At 41.3% G+C, this 18,078-nt stretch overlaps 1 protein-coding gene across 1 annotated transcript in view; it reads left to right on the top strand.

Moving 5' to 3' along the window:
- The window catches only part of gabrb1 (gamma-aminobutyric acid type A receptor subunit beta1), a 114,291-nt gene that overhangs the window by 87,932 nt on the left and 8,281 nt on the right, over window positions 1-18,078 (top strand). Inside the window, exon 5 of the mRNA XM_053335836.1 lies at window positions 11,821-11,903. Coding sequence (XP_053191811.1) covers window positions 11,821-11,903 — 83 coding nt within the window. The remainder of the gene's footprint in view (window positions 1-11,820; window positions 11,904-18,078) is intronic.

Below are 18,078 nucleotides of genomic sequence, written 5' to 3'. Positions count from 1 at the left end.
AATCACATTGTACAAGGATAAAGTATGTATTTTGTGATGTGTTATCAGCACGTTACTGTCATTTCTTCTCTATCTCCTGTGCCCTGAAATCATTTTGTTCAGATAATATGAGGACATCTCATCTCAGATTCTCACAATTTCTGAAGGAACTGGGAAGATTTCTTTCCCACTGGCATGCTGCAAAATCATTATCCCCTGCAGGCTCCCACAATTATTCATCCAGTGTGCATGCTGCCAGCAGAAGGGTTATATTTAGGTTTCCCAAAATGACCTCACCAATGACTGGCACATACACATGTCGGTTATTAGTGGCTCAAGACATTTAAGACACATATGGTCTGATTGTTTACAGTTAGTAGTCCACAGCCCAGTAGCATCAGTTCTGTTCAGTTGTAACTGATGGAGGATGGCTGGCCTCAATACCAAAAAGAGATGAAAGATGACAGAGCAGCCAAGTTTAGTCTGTGTTGCTGGGCCTGTGCTGTCACATGGTTACATGTGATGGCATGACAGTCACATATTGTATACAATGTATGTTTTTGGACATTTAAAGTCTGTGTAAAGTAAGAATAAATATGTGTTCTGTGTTTGACATACCACAGAAAAGTGTGTAGTTAACCACCCTGCCAAATTTGAATGATTAATTAGGCTTCAAAGTAAAAATCAGCCTCTTTCTCTGCTCTCAAACGTTGTGGGAGTGCCCGCCAAGTTCGCTGAAGCCCCGCCCCCTACCAAGTGTCACCTGTCAATCAAAGTCACCACCTATGCCAGAAACATGGACAACTTCTGAGAGCTTTCTGCTGCTAGCTCGGCGGCTAACTCAGCTGCTAGCTCGGTGGCTAACCCAGCTAACTGGCTAACTGTAGTAGTAATAGTGTGCGCTGAATGTATTTATACGTCTACAGCAGCAGGGGCGGGTTTATGCTAACGCAGTGGTGATTTTTCAGACCCGTCCACTAAATCCTGAACACAGAAATCTTGAAACACATTTTGTGAAACCTAGCTCCACAATTCAAATCTAAATGGTTGAAATGCTTTTTACACCTTTTTTAGAAATACATTTTTTTAGACCTATTTAATGTGTTTAGAAGAAAATGTCTGAATTCACTTAACACAGTCTTTAACATGTGAATATATGAGCTTCACATGTCCTGTAAAGGCTCTCTGCAGAGTGTCACAGTGTACACCTGCTTATACAAATGCTGTTGCGCATTCATCAACATATGAATATTGTTCATTCATATTTTGGGGCAATATAACATCTAAATGTAGATTTGGTGTTGTCGCTATCTCAACTTTAACAGCTGAAATTGTCTGTACTGTAACTTTTACTTCCAAACGTGTTTCATATCTGGCAGACACAGAAACATTCAAAGTCAGTGCTGCAAACAGTTTTTATATTCACAGCATTGCAGGAGAGCTCCAACTGCAGTCCATGTCTCCCAATCTGCATTGTCTATATTTGAATACAAGCCATGTTTGTTGTTATTGTTTGTGCCTCAGCTGGAATATGAACCATGTGGGGAATCCACAACGGCAATGGCAGAAATGGTTCTCTACTGGTTCAACATGTACTATCAGCTCAGATGTCTTTATCAATCTCACTGTTCAGTCTAAATGACACCTGAGCCTAGCACAGGCTTTTATTTTTTTGTTTTACGGCAGCATCAGAAGTAGTAGTGAGTGCCTTAACCTGCAGTTGTTGTAGAGGCTGTGAGGCTCTGACTCTGCCCCAACAAATCATTCAAAAGCTCATGAAGTCATGAGGTTAGACTTTCTGCTACATAGAAGGAGATTTTGGGAGCAATTCATTTGGATGTCAGTTGAAAACATCACTACAAAGCAAAAATATCACTCTGTAAAATGTGTGTTATTTTAGTTGCTAGCAGGCCAGATGAAGGTGCACAGGCATCAGTGTGCACTTAACAGTGACTCTGTAGTTCAACAATTTCCATCATAAAAAGTGGACCAGCTGTTGGTTTTCTACATAATATTCTATATAATATTCTAAGTGTCTGGGCTGCTCTGCTTTACCAACCAGTTCTCCTTCCCAGGTCATCAAATATCAATGCTTTGTCATCATGCTACTCTGAGTGTCATACAGATGCACAAGGTACTCTGTAGCATCTGAATGAGACACACTGGGCTTTGAAATAACTCCAATATAAAGCCATCTGTACAAATATTAGACAATCAGAGCAACAGTTCTGGTTTTCTGCTGATTCTGATGTGAGCATCAGTCCCATGTCACTGCCCATGTTAAGTTTTTTTTTTCAATCTTCAATTTTTCTCAACACAAAGAAACAAAGGTGTCCTTTATAACTCAGCAAAACCAAATGGCAGTATCGAGGCCTTCAGTTTTAATTTTTTTTGTTTTGGGTCAGTTTATGATCGCGAATACTTCATTACGTATGATCCTCTGCCACTGTTGCTATGGTGATGAAGCCGGTCTGCTTCGCATTACCCATTTCGAAACTATAATTTTCTTTTTTATTTAAACGTTGGAGTGTGTTATTGGATGACGTGGCTCAATAATAATTGAGGAAGACTCTGTTTTAAAAACACATTTTACAATCACAGGCTATAAAACACCTTTTCTTAACAGCAATTTGAAGTGGAATGAAGCCCACTGACAGCTGACAGCAGACTACCCAAAATAGTAGCTGAACACAACACCTGCTCACAACGAAGTGCTCATCAGCTCTAACCTGCCTTTTATACAGCCTGTGATTGTACAATGTGAAGTTGTTAATTTAATTTTTATATTTCCAAGAAGTTATGGCTGAGGATATTTAATATTGAGCCATGTCATCCAATTAAACACTTGGGGTGTGTGTGAGTGTGTGTGTGTGTGTGTGTGTGTGTGAGAGAGAGGTAGAGAGAGAGAGAGAACAGGGAGACTTCATCTACACACACAAAATCCTAATGAGTTTGAAAATAATTATGTTTTTTGTAAAGGATAAAGCAAAGCAGACTGGTTTCATCTCCATAGCAACAGTGGCTGATGATGGGTGATGTGGCCTTCCGCTATCCAAAAAAAGCTAACAAAATATTCTTTTCTTTCTACCTCTTTGAATGAAAGAAAAAACTGATGGTCATAACATTTAACCTGCTGAGTCATCAAGGACACTTTTATGTGTGTATGATGAGAAAAGTTTAGGATGTCATTAAAGAAAAGTCTCACACAGACACCAAAGGGAACCTTTTGTGTCACAAAGCATCAGTATTTGCTGATGTAGACATCAGGTTGGTCTCAATGACATTTGGTTCTTTATTGAAATAACCAAGTGAAAGTCATGTGGTGGTAGTTATAAATAGACAGTGTCATTAATAAACTGCACAAAGTTGTTCTGTGTAAATTGTCTCACCAAAAGTACTTACAAGTGTCTCTAAACTTCATCTAAACTTTGGATCACAGTTGAATCAGTCATTCCTCCTTCAAAAAAGAACCATCTCCAGACTTACACCAGTGCTTTCACACAGTGACCTGGAAAAAGACATTCATTCACTTCATCTTCTCTGTAACTCTCTTTTTTATAGCATAAACTCTCTCACCAGAAAGCAGCATAGGCTTCCTACTGGTTTTGACAGACAACATTACCCCAATCCTGGCTTCTCTCCATGGGTTTCCTGTCCCCAATTAGACTGGGGACAGAGATCCTCAGAGAAAATGATTTAAAGAATTTACTGATCACTTCTAAAGCACATTTATTTACATCTGGCTCCAAGCTATATAACAGATGTGTTGAACCCATAAGAGCCAGTGTGCAGTGTTAGATCCTCAGGTGGGGCTGTTCTGAAATCAAGGCTTAAACCCAAAGGGGAGCACACTTTTGCCATCAGGTTGAGGAGATCAGGTTTGCACAATCAGTCAATGCACTTACTTTTATTTATGTTGTCTTGTGTGGTTCATGAGGTAGAGTGTGTAGTCTGCTACTGGCTTTTACCTTATCTATGTCTAATTTTGTAAACTCGTGATCTTGTGATCATTAAGGCCCATTTATGCTCAATGTACATACAAAAATGTATCTGTCCTTTTCAAACGATGTTACCATCACTGCTCACATACTTCCATGCGTCCTTTACGTTGGCATGGATGTTAACCAATACATCCACCAGGGGGCAGCACAGAGTCAAAAGTTTATGACAACAACAAACTCAAAAACAAACATGGCGACTGTGGAGGAGATATTGATAATGTTCCTCTTGTCCTCTTGCATAAAAGACAAAAACTATATGTTTAAAGTTTCTAACCAACTCACACAACCTTTCCTCAAAAAGTTTAGTCATTGTTATTTCTTCTTCGAGTCTCATTAGAGCAGGGGTGGGCAAACTTTTTGTCTTGGGGGCCACATTGACTTTTAAAATTTGACAGACGGGCCAGGTCAGCACAAGATACAATACATATAAAAAAAACTGCATTTGTTAACAGTACATATCAAACATAAACAGAAAAAAGCATTGAAGTATTAACATACTTTTTTAGTGAGAACAGTGTTGTTGATCACCCATTTTAGCTAGTGCATCGAAGTCTGGTGGTGATTCTGTTGTGGCAATTCTCAGAACAGATCTGAGGTGTTCATCACTCATCTGGGATCTGTGGGGTGCTTTGTTGGTGTTCATCACACTAACAGTCTGTTCACACACATATGTAGAGCCAAACAACACCAGCATCCTCTGTGCCATCTTCTTAATGTTTGAAAATTTGGCTGCACTTAATGAAGCATAAAACTCATCCAGTTTCAGGGCGTTGAACTTGTCCTTTAACACCATGTCACATTGGAGATCAATCAGTTCCAACTGCAACTCCTGTGGCACCGTTTCCGGGTCGTGTGAGAAGGGACATGACACCAGCTGAAGTGCCCTGTCAATTTTTCCAAAATCACGAAACCGACGGCAGAATTCCTCATGCAGGTCATCCAGTGATTTCCCATATTTTTTCACATGGTGCGGGGCCTCTTTTAACGTAGCCAGTGTGGGGAAATGAGCAAATGACTTGTCTGACATTTGCTTCGAAAATAAAACCAGCTTGGTTTTGAAGGCTCTGACGTTTGCTTGCATTTCATGAACAAACTGTTTTTTTCCTTGTAGCTTCACATTCAGCTCGTTCATGTGTGTCAGTATGTCCACAGTAAAAGCTAAATCACAAAGCCAATCTGTGTCATTCAGCTCAGGAAAATTGTCAGTATTGTCAAGTAGCTCCAAAAATGAAATAATATCCTGTTTGAGCTCCCACACACGTTGGCATACTTTTCCCAAACTTAGCCAGCGGACATTAGAATGGTAAAGTAAGTCCGTGTGATCAGCATCAGTTTCTTCAAGAAAATGAATAAATTGACGATGGTGAAGTCCCCTTGCTCGAATAAAGTTCACGAGTTTCACAACGGGCTTCACTACGTGGTCAAGCTGCAACACGGATTTACACAGTGCCTCTTGGTGAATTATACAGTGTAGGAAAATTACCTCCTGCTCAGGGTTGTCCTCTCTCACCCTGTCCTGAATTCTCTTGAGCATCCCAACGTTTTTTCCTGTCAGATTTGGTGATCCATCTGTGGTAACGTTGGCGAGCGTACTCCAAGGTAACTTGTGCTTCAGTATGACCGCTGACACGCTGTTAAATAAATCCTCTCCACGTGTTTTTCCTTTCAGGGATTCCATATCCAAAAACTCCTCCGTTATCTTGAAATTCTCATCAATCCCTCTGATAAAAAATAAAAGCTGAGCGGTGTCCTTTATATCATTGCTTTCGTCCAGTGCCAAAGAATATAATGTAAATGACTCCGCTTTTTTGTTTAGCTTGCTAGTTAAGTGTTCGTCAATTACTTCAATACGGCGAGTCACTGTCCTGCGTGATAAGCTCACTTTTTCAAATTTGTTCTTGCTCTCAGGACATAAAATACTTGCTGTCTCTACCATGCACTCTTTAAGAAACTCCCCTTCGGAGAAAGGCTTGCTGGCCTTTGCTAGTTTGAATGCCAGTAAGTAACTTGTCTTCGTGCTTGCTTCTTGGATGGAAGTTGCTCGAATAAAGGTGTTTTGCTGAGCCTGCAAGCTAGCTACCAACCTGTCAGCGGTAGCTGTACGTTCTTGTGGTGAAAGGTTGCTAGCGTAATTAGCATGCTTGGTGGAAAAGTGACGGCTGATGTTGTATTCTTTTAAAACCGCTACGGTTTCTTGGCAAATAAGACACACAGCCTTGGACCGGACTTCAGTAAAGAAGTATTTAGGCGTCCATTCTTTCTTAAAAACCCGGCACTCACTGTCGACTTTTCTTTTCTTTGACATTGCTGTAGATGGGTTCTGATCTGACCAGTAGAAGAATGATAACTGGAAATCATAAAACATCCGTGACATCATCCATTGGTTTGTGGACTGCTGCTCGGAAGCCAATAGTATTGAATCTAGGCAGCGCCATCTTGAAAATTTCAGGTGCATGCCGGGAAAAAATGAACACGGATTCTACTTATATGGGCATGAGGCGGAGTCATGGATAGACGTATGGGCGGGACCAACGGCAGAGCGGGGAGGCTGCGATTGGTTGAGAGGGCTGGATCTCAAGGACATTGGTCAATCAACCTGTCAATCACAACGTAGCCACGTAGCCTGCTTTATCATCAAATATAAAATCAGGGAGGCCAACATTTCACAAATGAACAGCAGACTGCATTGAAGAAGGCTTTAAACTAGCGATTGAGACCATAAACACATTTTGAAAACGTTTACTGAGGTTAGAAATCAAGTGAGAAGTTGGTGAATTCTCCATTGACTTGTATAGAGCCGGACGTCTTTTTGAACACAAAACGGTCGCCCCCTGGTGTTGAAATGCCTGTCATTACAAGTCAAAATGAAATACATGCAATCATTCACATCAAACCTTATACTGTACCAATCTTCGGCGGGCCGGATTAAAAAGACCAACGGGCCGGATGTGACCCGCGGGCCGTAGTTTGCCCACCCCTGCACTAGAGCCACGTATCGAGCAGTGACAGCAACACTGCCCCCCATGCTTTCCGGTGGTACTGCTCTGTTTGGTCCGTATCTGTAAGCTTTATGGAAACGTGCAGAAATACGGACAAAATGAACACGGAGCACGGACAGAAGGCTCCGTCCGTATCTGGATCCGTATTTAACGTTGAGCATAAATTGGCCTTAAAGCAGTATGGGTATACCATGCCTTTCAGTTTTGATAAATGCTACTGAGCACAGGATATGTGTGCATGACTGACATGTAAACATAGTTGGTCCAGTAAAAACTTCATGAACAGCGACCACGTAGCAGTCCTGCCTGACAGGTTACACTGTCTATATTTACCTCCACTCTACCCTTCCCCACTCTCTGCATCTGCTGTATTATTCACCCAGTGCTCTTTAATGCATTCAGTGTGTCCAAGACATGGACAGGCAGCCCCAGAATATTTAACACGGTAAGAAAATGATGAATATTCATGTGTTGAGGGGGCTTTTTACATCCTGACATTATAACAGCTGAATATGGGGGGACGTGTGTGTAGCTGGACACTTTTAGCTGAGTGAAGATAGGTGAAAGATGCTCATGGACATTTTTTTTTTCTTAAAAAAGAGCATTAGTGGATTTTTTCCTGGCTTCCAACGTCACATCGTTCATCCATTTTCCCTCAAAGCAGGGGAAGCAAACAATATTTCGAAAAATAGTTTCCAATGACAAGTGTTAAAAAGTATATTTTCAGCTCAGTTAATAATGTTTAATCATTTGTCATGTATCATTGGGTGTTCCTGAAACCTGCAGAGCTGAGTTCTGCACAGCTGTGCCGCATTTAGGAACAGGCAGACTCCTCATTAAAGATGCAGGTGATACAGATACATATAGAATACATTTCCAACCACCTGCTTTTATGTCAGGTCCAAATTACACCATCCACTGAACTACTGTCTAAACTAAGAAGCTTTAAGCACTCTTCCTTCAGACACTTCTTCACTACTGCTGCTGATCTAGAGTCAAGGTGCATTTTTGCATAGACTGGATGTCAATCCAATCATAGGTGCATCCAGTGTATTTATAATTTGGATTTAAAATCTAGTGCTAGATTTCACCCACTGATAGCATTACAAAAACACTGCTGACCTTGGCCTGAGGTAAATGTTTACAGCAGTGACTGTATTTTATTTTCTTTCATTCACTTTGTGACATAGACTGACCTGCTGTGGAAACAGCCCTATATTAGTTTTTATGACTTCTTCAGTACTACGTGAGCATGGTCTACCTACAACACAAGTTTGAACTGCCTTTGACCTCTTCATAGAAGACTTCTGCAAACTTTTACAGAAGATTGCAGTGCTGGAAACAATGTTTGCCAGTTTGAAGCGGCCTGGGAAGTAAATGAACTATGTGAGAACATCACCTCTTTACCATGGACTCAAAACAGTGGACAAAAGTATGGTAACACATGATTAATTAGTGCCAACAAGACGACCAAGAAACAGGAGGAATGTGTAAATAATTTCCCTGAGAAATGGGAGAATGAGTAACAGGCAGAGCCCAACGTCCTGAGATTTGTGATTAGACTGCCTGGTCTGCATTATCATCCAGGCTGAGCAGCCCATCAACCCATGTTCTTTATAGGACACAGCTGTGGACAGCTGCAGAAAGGAGAACTAACAACAAGTCTCACCAACAACCAAGTGTGCACCTGGAGAACAGATTTGCTCCACTGTTGTAGGACCCTAGATCTTATGACCTGGATAACCTTTCATCTTCACACAGCAGAGTAAGAACTGAGAATAAATCAAAAAATAAAAGGGAAAGCTAATGACTGGGCCTTAAACTTTGATTGTGGATGTCTATGCTCATCTGTGATGTCATCACAATGTAAAGTCTATGGCCCAAGTACCCAGCCAGCATGTCCATGTGGGCCCCATAAGGGTTCAATTTGGGCTGCAATATGGGTCCTAAGTGGGTTTGTCCACAGTTTCCATGGTGGCCCCACTTGGTCCCCATATGGGCTTCAAATGTTTCTGACTGGATTTCAGGTGGGGCCCAACTGGGTGAGTTAAACATGTGGGGCCCATGTTTCTGAAACAATATGGGGGCCATACAATTTGCCCTCTTTATGCCCATGCCTGCTTAGCCCACTTACATCCCTTATGGGGCTCATACAGTCAGCCTATGTGGGCTTCACATGTGGGGCCCATGTTACTGAAACCATGTTCAAGCCAATGCCCACTCAGTACCCACATAGCCTGCATTTAACTCATATGGCGACCACATGAACATACTGGCTGGGTAGGAACTAGCAAAGGCCAGTGGGGGAAACTTGACTGTGCATAGTCAGTGGGTCACATAACACAGAAGCAAACCTGGAAGCTAGAAACTTTTTTGGCGTATGTGCCAGTCAAGCAATTCTTATAGGACTGAATGAGCTCCATCACTGGTCTGGTACCCAGCTCTTTTAATATTATAATATATCCATGCTCCTCCCTCCTGTTGGAGTTCACTGACCAGATGAAAGAGCTTACACCCCTCATCCATCTCCCATTTTCTCTCCTCTGATATGTGCTGGTTTCAGGATGCAAGGCTCATAACTCTTCCCAATAAAAGCCAGAGCCCAGGGTGCTGGGTGACTCCTCAATTCCCATCTTGGTAGGTAATAGAAAAAGACCGGTGTAACAGGTCAACCACAGCCACAAAATTGGGCAGATAATGCTTTTAAGACACTAAACCGAGCTTTATTACACATCAAGTCTTTGGTAGGAAAAACATTCTTTATCAATGATTTTATTATCAAGCACAGTCTTGATTTTGTTTTAACTTAGACTTGGTTAGAGCAAGATAACAGTGCAGCTGTCCATATTGAGTCAACCCCTCCCAACTTCAGTTTTATGAGTGAAGCTAGGTGCATGAGAAAGGACAAGGAGTTGTTCTCAATGCAAGCAGATATCGTATGGTTCATAAATATTTACATGCCACCTAAATACTGTGGCATCTTTTTTGACAACTTTGCTGAGCTGCTGTCTATTATATGAACTCAGCAGTAGGTCCTTGGCAGTCATGCCAGGCTGAATCAGAGGATCTACTGTATGTGAGGCCAAATCTCTTTGTGCTCCATATTTTCACCAGCAGCCATAAAAAGTTCTGAAAACATGCACTTCTCCCCTAGTTCTTCCACAAGGATTTGCTTAAGATCAGCTTTTTGGCATTTAAAGGCACTTGTATATCAAATAAATGGGCAGTAATCAATAAATCCACTTTTTTAACAAAGGGATGCTTCCCTTACTAGACCAGTTCCAAAGTTACATATTTTCACTATAGATGTGTTTGAGAATGCTAAATGGTAAATGGACTGCACTTATATTGCACCTTTTTAGTCTTCTGATCATGCAAAACGCTACAGGCCACATTCACCCATTTCCCCACAGACTCATACATGGACGGTGGCAAGCTACCACCGGGTGCTGGTGGAGACATCCACATGTGGGTTGGAGGAGCTGGGAATCGAACCACTGATCCACCAATTATTGGATGACCCACTTAACTTCCTGAGCCAAAGCCATGCCTAAAACAAGCATTTAAAACATGATTCATTCTCTGTTAATTACAGTATTGTTTGCAAAATCAATGTCTAAAAAGTAAATACATTTTCAATACAGGCTGTTGTTTTCTAAACTATATAACATGTTAATCTTATAATAGGAGATGTAGACTTTTTTACCAAACATGCATTATTGTTCTCTACAGATGGGGTGAATGTATCAAGTGCCCCTTATATTTTGCCACCCCTACCCTTTGCATAGTCTGAGTCCTCCAGTGCTGAGTACCTGAATAAAGTATGTGAAGCATGCAGGGATTATTTGTCCTGTATATCCTTGGTGCTGCTAAATCTGCACTATGAATGATTGTAACTACATGTCAACAAGACAATTGCTTGTCCATAACCCCAATGATACATTTTCACATTACAGCATATTAAATGTAATATGCCTAAATGATTTTGGCGGCTAGCTGGGATGAGCTTTAATTGTGTTTTAAACAAATGACTATGATGACTGACCATTTCACTGTACAACAAACCCATAATCAGCTGTATGAGGCTATAAGCAGGACCTGCTTCTGTTCCAGGAAAACAAATGAAAAGGGACTGACCAATAAATGACTACAGCCTGTCTCACTATCACCAATAACTCTCATTAACTCACAGTGCAGAAATGTAAAAAAACAAAATGACTCAATCATTAATTCTCTCCTAAATTGTCAAACTGTAGTGTTTATTCCTTCAGATGTGAGATTTAAAAGGGGGGGGAGTCACAGGTTTCACCTGATTGTCTGGATTTTAGTGTTAATTCTTAATTACTCGTAGTTGTAATTAAGAATGAACATGGAGCTTTTCAAAGGGAGGGGAGCCGCAGTCGTGACTTCAGCGGGGCAAAGGCAATTATGGCAAAGAAACAGATAGTTCAGTTCCAGTCGAGGTGTAAAGGGATTTGTGTGATTGAGGACAGAGTAGGCACCAAATGTGGAATTCAACGCATGTGTGTCTCTGTGTGTGTGTGTGTGTGTATGTGTGTGTGTGTGTGTGTTTGCGTGTGGTAAATGTGGAGAGGTGGTGTGTGGTAGAGATTTTGTTCTTTTTTAAAGTCAAGTGTTTCTGCAGGCATCAGGAAATGAAATGTTTTCCTCTGTGAACTGTGAATGCTGGATGTGTTGTGGTGTGAACCGAATCGCCCATTTGTGCATGCAATGAGAATTTCCGGTGGAAGTGCAGTAATCTAAGGGCACAGTACTGTAGAGCTTAGGATGGATTGTTTTACAGAGATATCAGTATATGACTTGAATCTTTTGTCTTATAGGATTACCACTACAGCTGCCTGCATGATGGACTTGCGCAGATACCCGCTGGATGAGCAGAACTGCACCCTGGAGATTGAGAGCTGTGAGTGACTCTGAGTTTGTGTATGTTTGTCTAGTCCAAAGTAGGACCTTAGGTAGCACACATTTTTAAAGGTGTCTTTCAGTTAAAAAAAAAAACATTGTTGCCTTTTAGTTCTGATCTGTTTCCTGTCCAGACTTATTACATTTTATGCATATTAATATTCCACTATTATTCAAAATATGACAATATCCAGATGTGATACATGTCATATTAGTATATCCTGTTTGGATATTCCGAATTAAGGCCTTATTCTGAATGTAGCATTTTCCAATTAAGACGTGATATAATTCAGGTTTAGGAGAATTCTTTGCACATGTATACAGCACAGTGAGAATATGCATCTAAATTGGGGTTTTTGCCACAGTTTGCATGCAACTTCTTGCCTGCTTACAGTCAATTCTGTGCGTTGCATACAAACCAGGTAGCCAACGGTTTGCAGGTTGTGTAACGCACCCCTGCACAGGCAAAATGACATATGCTGGAGCAGGAAGGCAGACAGAGGAGAGGAATGAGAGAAAGGTGGTGGTCCCCACAACGTGGTTGGAGGGGACTGGTTATTATCCTGACATGCAGTCAGGCTCTGATGGTGACAACTCAGTGTGATGCACCATGAACACTCAGCAGTGTAGTGAACATCATGGGACAACTTTGGTACTCAATGTTCCTATAACTATACATTCATAATATCAGGCATATTTAATATCACTCATAAATATCAGGCAGCAGCTCAGTAATGTTTTTCACCCTGTAAATAATGCAGGAGTCTTTAAGCCCCTGCTGTTGTCTGCAAGTACAATGCGGCTATACTAATGATGTATTTACGATCGTCACAGTCCCACGACAGTACTGAGGCATTTTCACTATTGCAATATCACGAAATTGGCAATATTGTTACATCCCTATAAAAAATTATATAAAATAATGATAATAATAAACTTTATTTCTATAGCACCTATCAGAACTGAGGTTACAAGGTGATTCACACAATGCAATATCAAGAAGATAACATACACAAAACACAATAAAACAATAATCAAACATAAATAGATGAAACATTAAACAATAAATAAAACAACAAAGAGCAGCAATTACACAATATTATAAAAATACCTGTCGATACAAGTACATCTTTAAAAGTTTTTTTGAATGAGGCGCTCAGCTGTATGTTATTTGCAGTTATTCTGCCTTTGACATTAGGGGTAAATCAGCTGCTCAGTCAGGTTTGCATCATTAGGTCTTCTCAGCAGTGAGATACTGGAAATTGTTAGGATGTGGGAAGATGGCTACAACTGTTCTGTAGTAAACAAACTTGGTGCACCAACTGTTTGTATGCTTCTAGCAGAGTGTGTGATTGTCACTAGTAACAGAACAATCCACTGTTTAGAGTTGTGTGCTGTCCTGTAAGCAGGGGTGATAGTAAAACAAACTAGAACTTTTTTCCCTGGGAGGAGCCTAAGCCACGGTATATGCCCTGATTAGCGTAATTGTCAAGCAGGATCCGTATTGCTTGTATAGCATACTGAGACTACGGATACTACAGCCATGTAGTTTAGAGTGAAAACGCCTCTCAGACCTTAGAAATTGTCAGATCATGCGAACGTAAACCCGATTTTTTTTTTTTTTTTTTTTCAGCAAACACGTTGGTACGCCGGAAATCCGGCGTGGCGCCGGAGCGCTATCAGGCCTGTGTATGCTTTGAAAGCCTAGAAAGTATCTGTGTAGCTCACCCTCATACTTACTTGAGCAGGTGATGGGTTCCAGGTTGGTGAGCCTTCCTTGCATCCTCTCTAAAATAATGAATTAAAACTGCTCACATCTCTGATTTTGATTCAGCCAAACTTTCACATTTTTGTTAAAAATCTTTAATTTTTTTTCATCAGTTTTATCTTGGTTCTTAATGTGTTCCACATTTGAGCCTTTTATGGAAAAAGCTGACTACCCCAAGAAGGTCTTATGAAGTGTAACTTTACAGTTGCTGCTTACTGTGGCCCTGGTGATCCTACTACTTTGCCTGCTGATAAGTTTGCATAAACAATCTGCTGCTAGGTTTTGCAAGCATTTCACTAGCAAGGATCACACCCACAACATGATGCGCTTAAACGATTTATTAAGAAAATGATTGATGAGCATAGTTCTTCTGTTGCTGACTGCATTATGGGGAGGCTCATAGAAGGTCCGCCGGAGCACCCAGGCAGCGAGGACCCCCAAAACCTCCACCAAAGACTGAGCGGATCTTAAGAATGGTGCGACAATGATACATGGAGAAAGTGCTGGTATAGCTGGGAATGATTAGGCACTTGTTTGAATTCGGAGATGAAGAGAGGCTCTAAGAGGCATAGATAATGACGAGAACAACAGGTAGCTTACGTTGAGCGTGTGAAAGGGACTTTGATAATGAAATGGTCGAGGTGATGAGATAGAACGACAGGTAGGTTACATTGAACGTGTGAAAGGGACGTTGATAATGAAATGTTTGTAGTGACGAGATAGAACGACAGTTAAACATGTGTAAGGAGGTGGCCTCAGCTGGCCATTTGGTGGAGAACAATCATCCACCATGGAACACCCAAAACTGGCTTGCATGGTTCTGTCTGCTGAAGGAGTGGCGCTTTGGGGCCATGATATCCCAATGTCACTGCCTGGGAGAAATGAGCTGCAGGGATCAGTGGAGCTGCGAATATGGGTGATCCTGGTACTTCGAAGAGGAGACAGCGGGGGTGCTGGTATCCTGGTGGCGGATGTCCCAGCTGAAGCAGAGTACTGACAGCCCTCAGTGCCAGGAGCCTTGACTAGAGCAGGCTGCTGTATCAACTGGAGCTGGATGTCCCAGATAAAAGCTGCCTGCTGTCAAACTAGGCGAGGAGCCAAGGTTGGATTGAGTATACGGTGGGTCACTGACATCAAACATCCTAGCTGAATTGAAGTGGTGCAGATGGAGTGCAGAAACGGCAGGGGTCTGCAGAACTGATGTGTCGTGCTGTTGGTATAAACACTGAGAAGTCGAGTAGAAGTAGAGTAGAATGTATTATTCTACTCCCCCTGGCCCCTGCCAGGGGGTGCTGTGGCCATGGGGCTACGGGGCTCTGGGATGTCATGTGTGCCGATCAGGGTGGTGATTGGCTTTGGCGATGGTGGCTGTTGTTGCCGTTGAGTAAACAATGAAGCTTTAGTTTAATGTGGCTGGTTGATAAGGAATGCATTCTATGCAGGATGTAAAGTTGTGGCAGTTGTGGCGTGGTCCCACTCTTGATTTTCAAATTATACTGCTTCAGGATGTGACATGGTTTTTTTATCAATTATCTTTAAGGCTTGGTTATACAGAGATGCAACAGGCTTCATGATAGTCTCTCCATAGGATTCCACACTGTAACACTGACTTGAAAAAAAAATTATTGCATGCATGTACAGTTGCTGTACAGATGGCCTGTTTGATTATTTGAACTCCTCTGTGCTCGTGTCTCCTTGCTTGGAGGAGTTAAGATGTGAAGAAAGCGAGGAGTCATGTTTCGCGCAATGAAAATAAGGTAAAATGCCATTCATTGGTCAGTAAGGAAGAACAGGTGGCAGTTTGCTGTGGGGCTGCAGAATTTATTTTGTTGTTTCAGCTTAAGTCAGTTTTGCTGAATTTCTCAAAGTTTATTTTTGCCTCAACGTTGTTCTGCTGATATTTTCCTTAATAAAAGCATCTCCTGCCTTTTGCACTTTACTCCTGCCTGCTAACCTGCTTCATTAATATCCCTTTGAAAGTTTCCAGTGTCAAATAACATGACATGCTCTCTGCTCTGTGGTGGCAGCAGAGACAGTGTGGGAGACCCAGAATCACAGTGAAAATGTATCAAAATGTATCAAAAGGACCACAAAAACTTCTCAAATCACACCTGCAGCATTATCAACCTCAGCGTTCTCTTCAGTTCTCACTTCACCTGTAAAAGAGCAGGTACAGTGCTTTAGGCAATGGTTCAAAACAGTAGCATGACATGATATGTATTGTCTTAAGATGTATTGAACATAAATATCAATAGCACAGAGGAGGGTTCTGCTGCTGGTGGTTTGAAGCTTCTGTTCTTGATTCATCACATTTTTGCCTCGACTGTAAAGGAGCAACAGGAAAATATTAACATATCTCAAGCTGAGTGTATTCTCAGCTATATACCATCCATGATAAACATGTGGCCTATCCTATATGAAATATATATATTACTCAATTCAAACACAAACACACGCACACACTGATATCACTCTGAAGGTTTCATTCATAGTGACACTGTATGCCTCACATTGATTTGTACATTGTATTTTAATATATGATAAGTACACAGACTTGTAATCTCATCTAGCTTTTGATAGCTTTATATGCTCCTCTGCCATCTTTCCAACTATTGTTTCTGACCACACTGTAGTTACCTCATGTCACAATCCAGTTCCTCCATGTCTCCACAGAAGACTTTTGATCACAGATGTCATGCAGTACTTTGCGCCAAACTTGCATTTCTTGTTCATTCAGACCTCGGTTGAATAATGGATCTGACCAACATGCATAGTTAAAGTCCCATACATACTACATACAAAGATACACTCAATGTGCAAGATGAGTGTGTGCCAGTCAAAAATTCACTGTACACTGCCTGGATGAGTAGAAAAAAATAACACTGTATAGCTATGTTTTGAAATCCATTTATGGGATAGGAAATCTTTAAAGGACAGGTTCACAATTTTTAAAGTCTGTCATGAATCAACAGTCAGGTGTCCACATGAATATGTGCCATAATCATTCCTCCTCTTCATACTGACTGACTGTTAAAATATCCCTCAAATGTGCTTTCAATTGAAGTGATGGCAGCAAAAAGTCTTTTTGTGCAAAAATGCATTTAAAAGTAGATGTGAAGCATACGAACAGAGGATGAGAATACGTTGCATTGTGCCATAAAGACGTAGTAGATGGTGTGTGTATAAAGCACAGGACACCATAGAGTACCATAGAGTTCATGTTAAAAGTTAATTTTTTTAACCTTTGCAGACAGCAAAATCATAATGAAGCCCTTCTAGTAATGAGAATTCCCTAATTCCCTGAAATCCTACAGCTGCCTTTAGATTAGATGTAGAATCTGAAGAGAGGCTCGCTGGCCCAATTAAGTTGGTAATTACTAATTACTGAAAGGGCAGTGGGGGCCTGTTTCACTCTGGTTCAGGCTGTGGACAAAGCCCAGAGACCTGCCAGGAAAAGTAAAGGGAAAGCTTGTGTCATTCAAGTTGAGCCTGTGGGAAACTGGAAGATGGTCAGTTTGTGGTGTGGATTATGTTTCTATTTGGTATCGGACCAAGAATGTTTCACTGATAGAACTGTTTCTAATCCAGGTGTTTTAAAACTACATTTAAAAAAGAAAAACTAGTCGAGACAGAGTTAGTGGTCAAAGATGGATTTTGTCATTACTGTGGTTTACTCTGCATTGACACCGTGCCTTGCACCTTTTATACTAAATATGAGTACCCATTAGCTTTTACAGGTTACAGCACTCTTAACACTAGTTTAGATCTATCTGTCTATCTATCTATCTATCTATCTATCTATCTATCTATCTATCTATCTAAAATTAAGTTGATTGGACTCTACTCAGTAAAAGGCACATGACAGCCCACTGGGAGTTTGCCAGAAGACACCTAAAGGACTCTAAGACCATGAGAAATAAGATTCTCTGGTCTGATGAAACCAAGGCCACTTTGGCCTGATTGCCAAGCGTCACATCTGGAGGAAACCAAAACCTCTCATCAGCTGCCTAATAGCATCCCTATGGTGAAGCATGGTGGTGGCAGCATCATGCTGTGGAGATGTTTTTCAGCAGCAGGAACCGGGAGACTAGTCAGGATCGAGGGAAAGATGAACGGAGCAAAGTACAGAGAAATCCTTGATGAAAACCTGCTCTAGAGTGCTCAGGACCTCAGACTGGGCCAAAGGTTTACCTTCCAACAGGACAACGACCCTAAGCACACAGCCAAGACAATGAAGGAGTGGCTTCAGGACAAGTCTGTGAATGGACCAGCCAGAGCCCAGATCTGAACCTGATCTCTGGAAAGACCTGAAAATATCTATGCAATGACACTCCCCATCTAACCTGACAGAGCTTGAGAGGATCTACAGAGAAGAATGGGAGAAATATCCCATGTAGCTTCATACCCA

This window comes from Scomber japonicus, chromosome 16, assembly GCF_027409825.1.
Source record: "Scomber japonicus isolate fScoJap1 chromosome 16, fScoJap1.pri, whole genome shotgun sequence".
Lineage (NCBI taxonomy): Eukaryota > Metazoa > Chordata > Actinopteri > Scombriformes > Scombridae > Scomber > Scomber japonicus.
The sequence above is the reverse complement of the archived record's forward strand: the minus strand, read 5'-3'. Positions and strand labels throughout refer to the sequence as shown.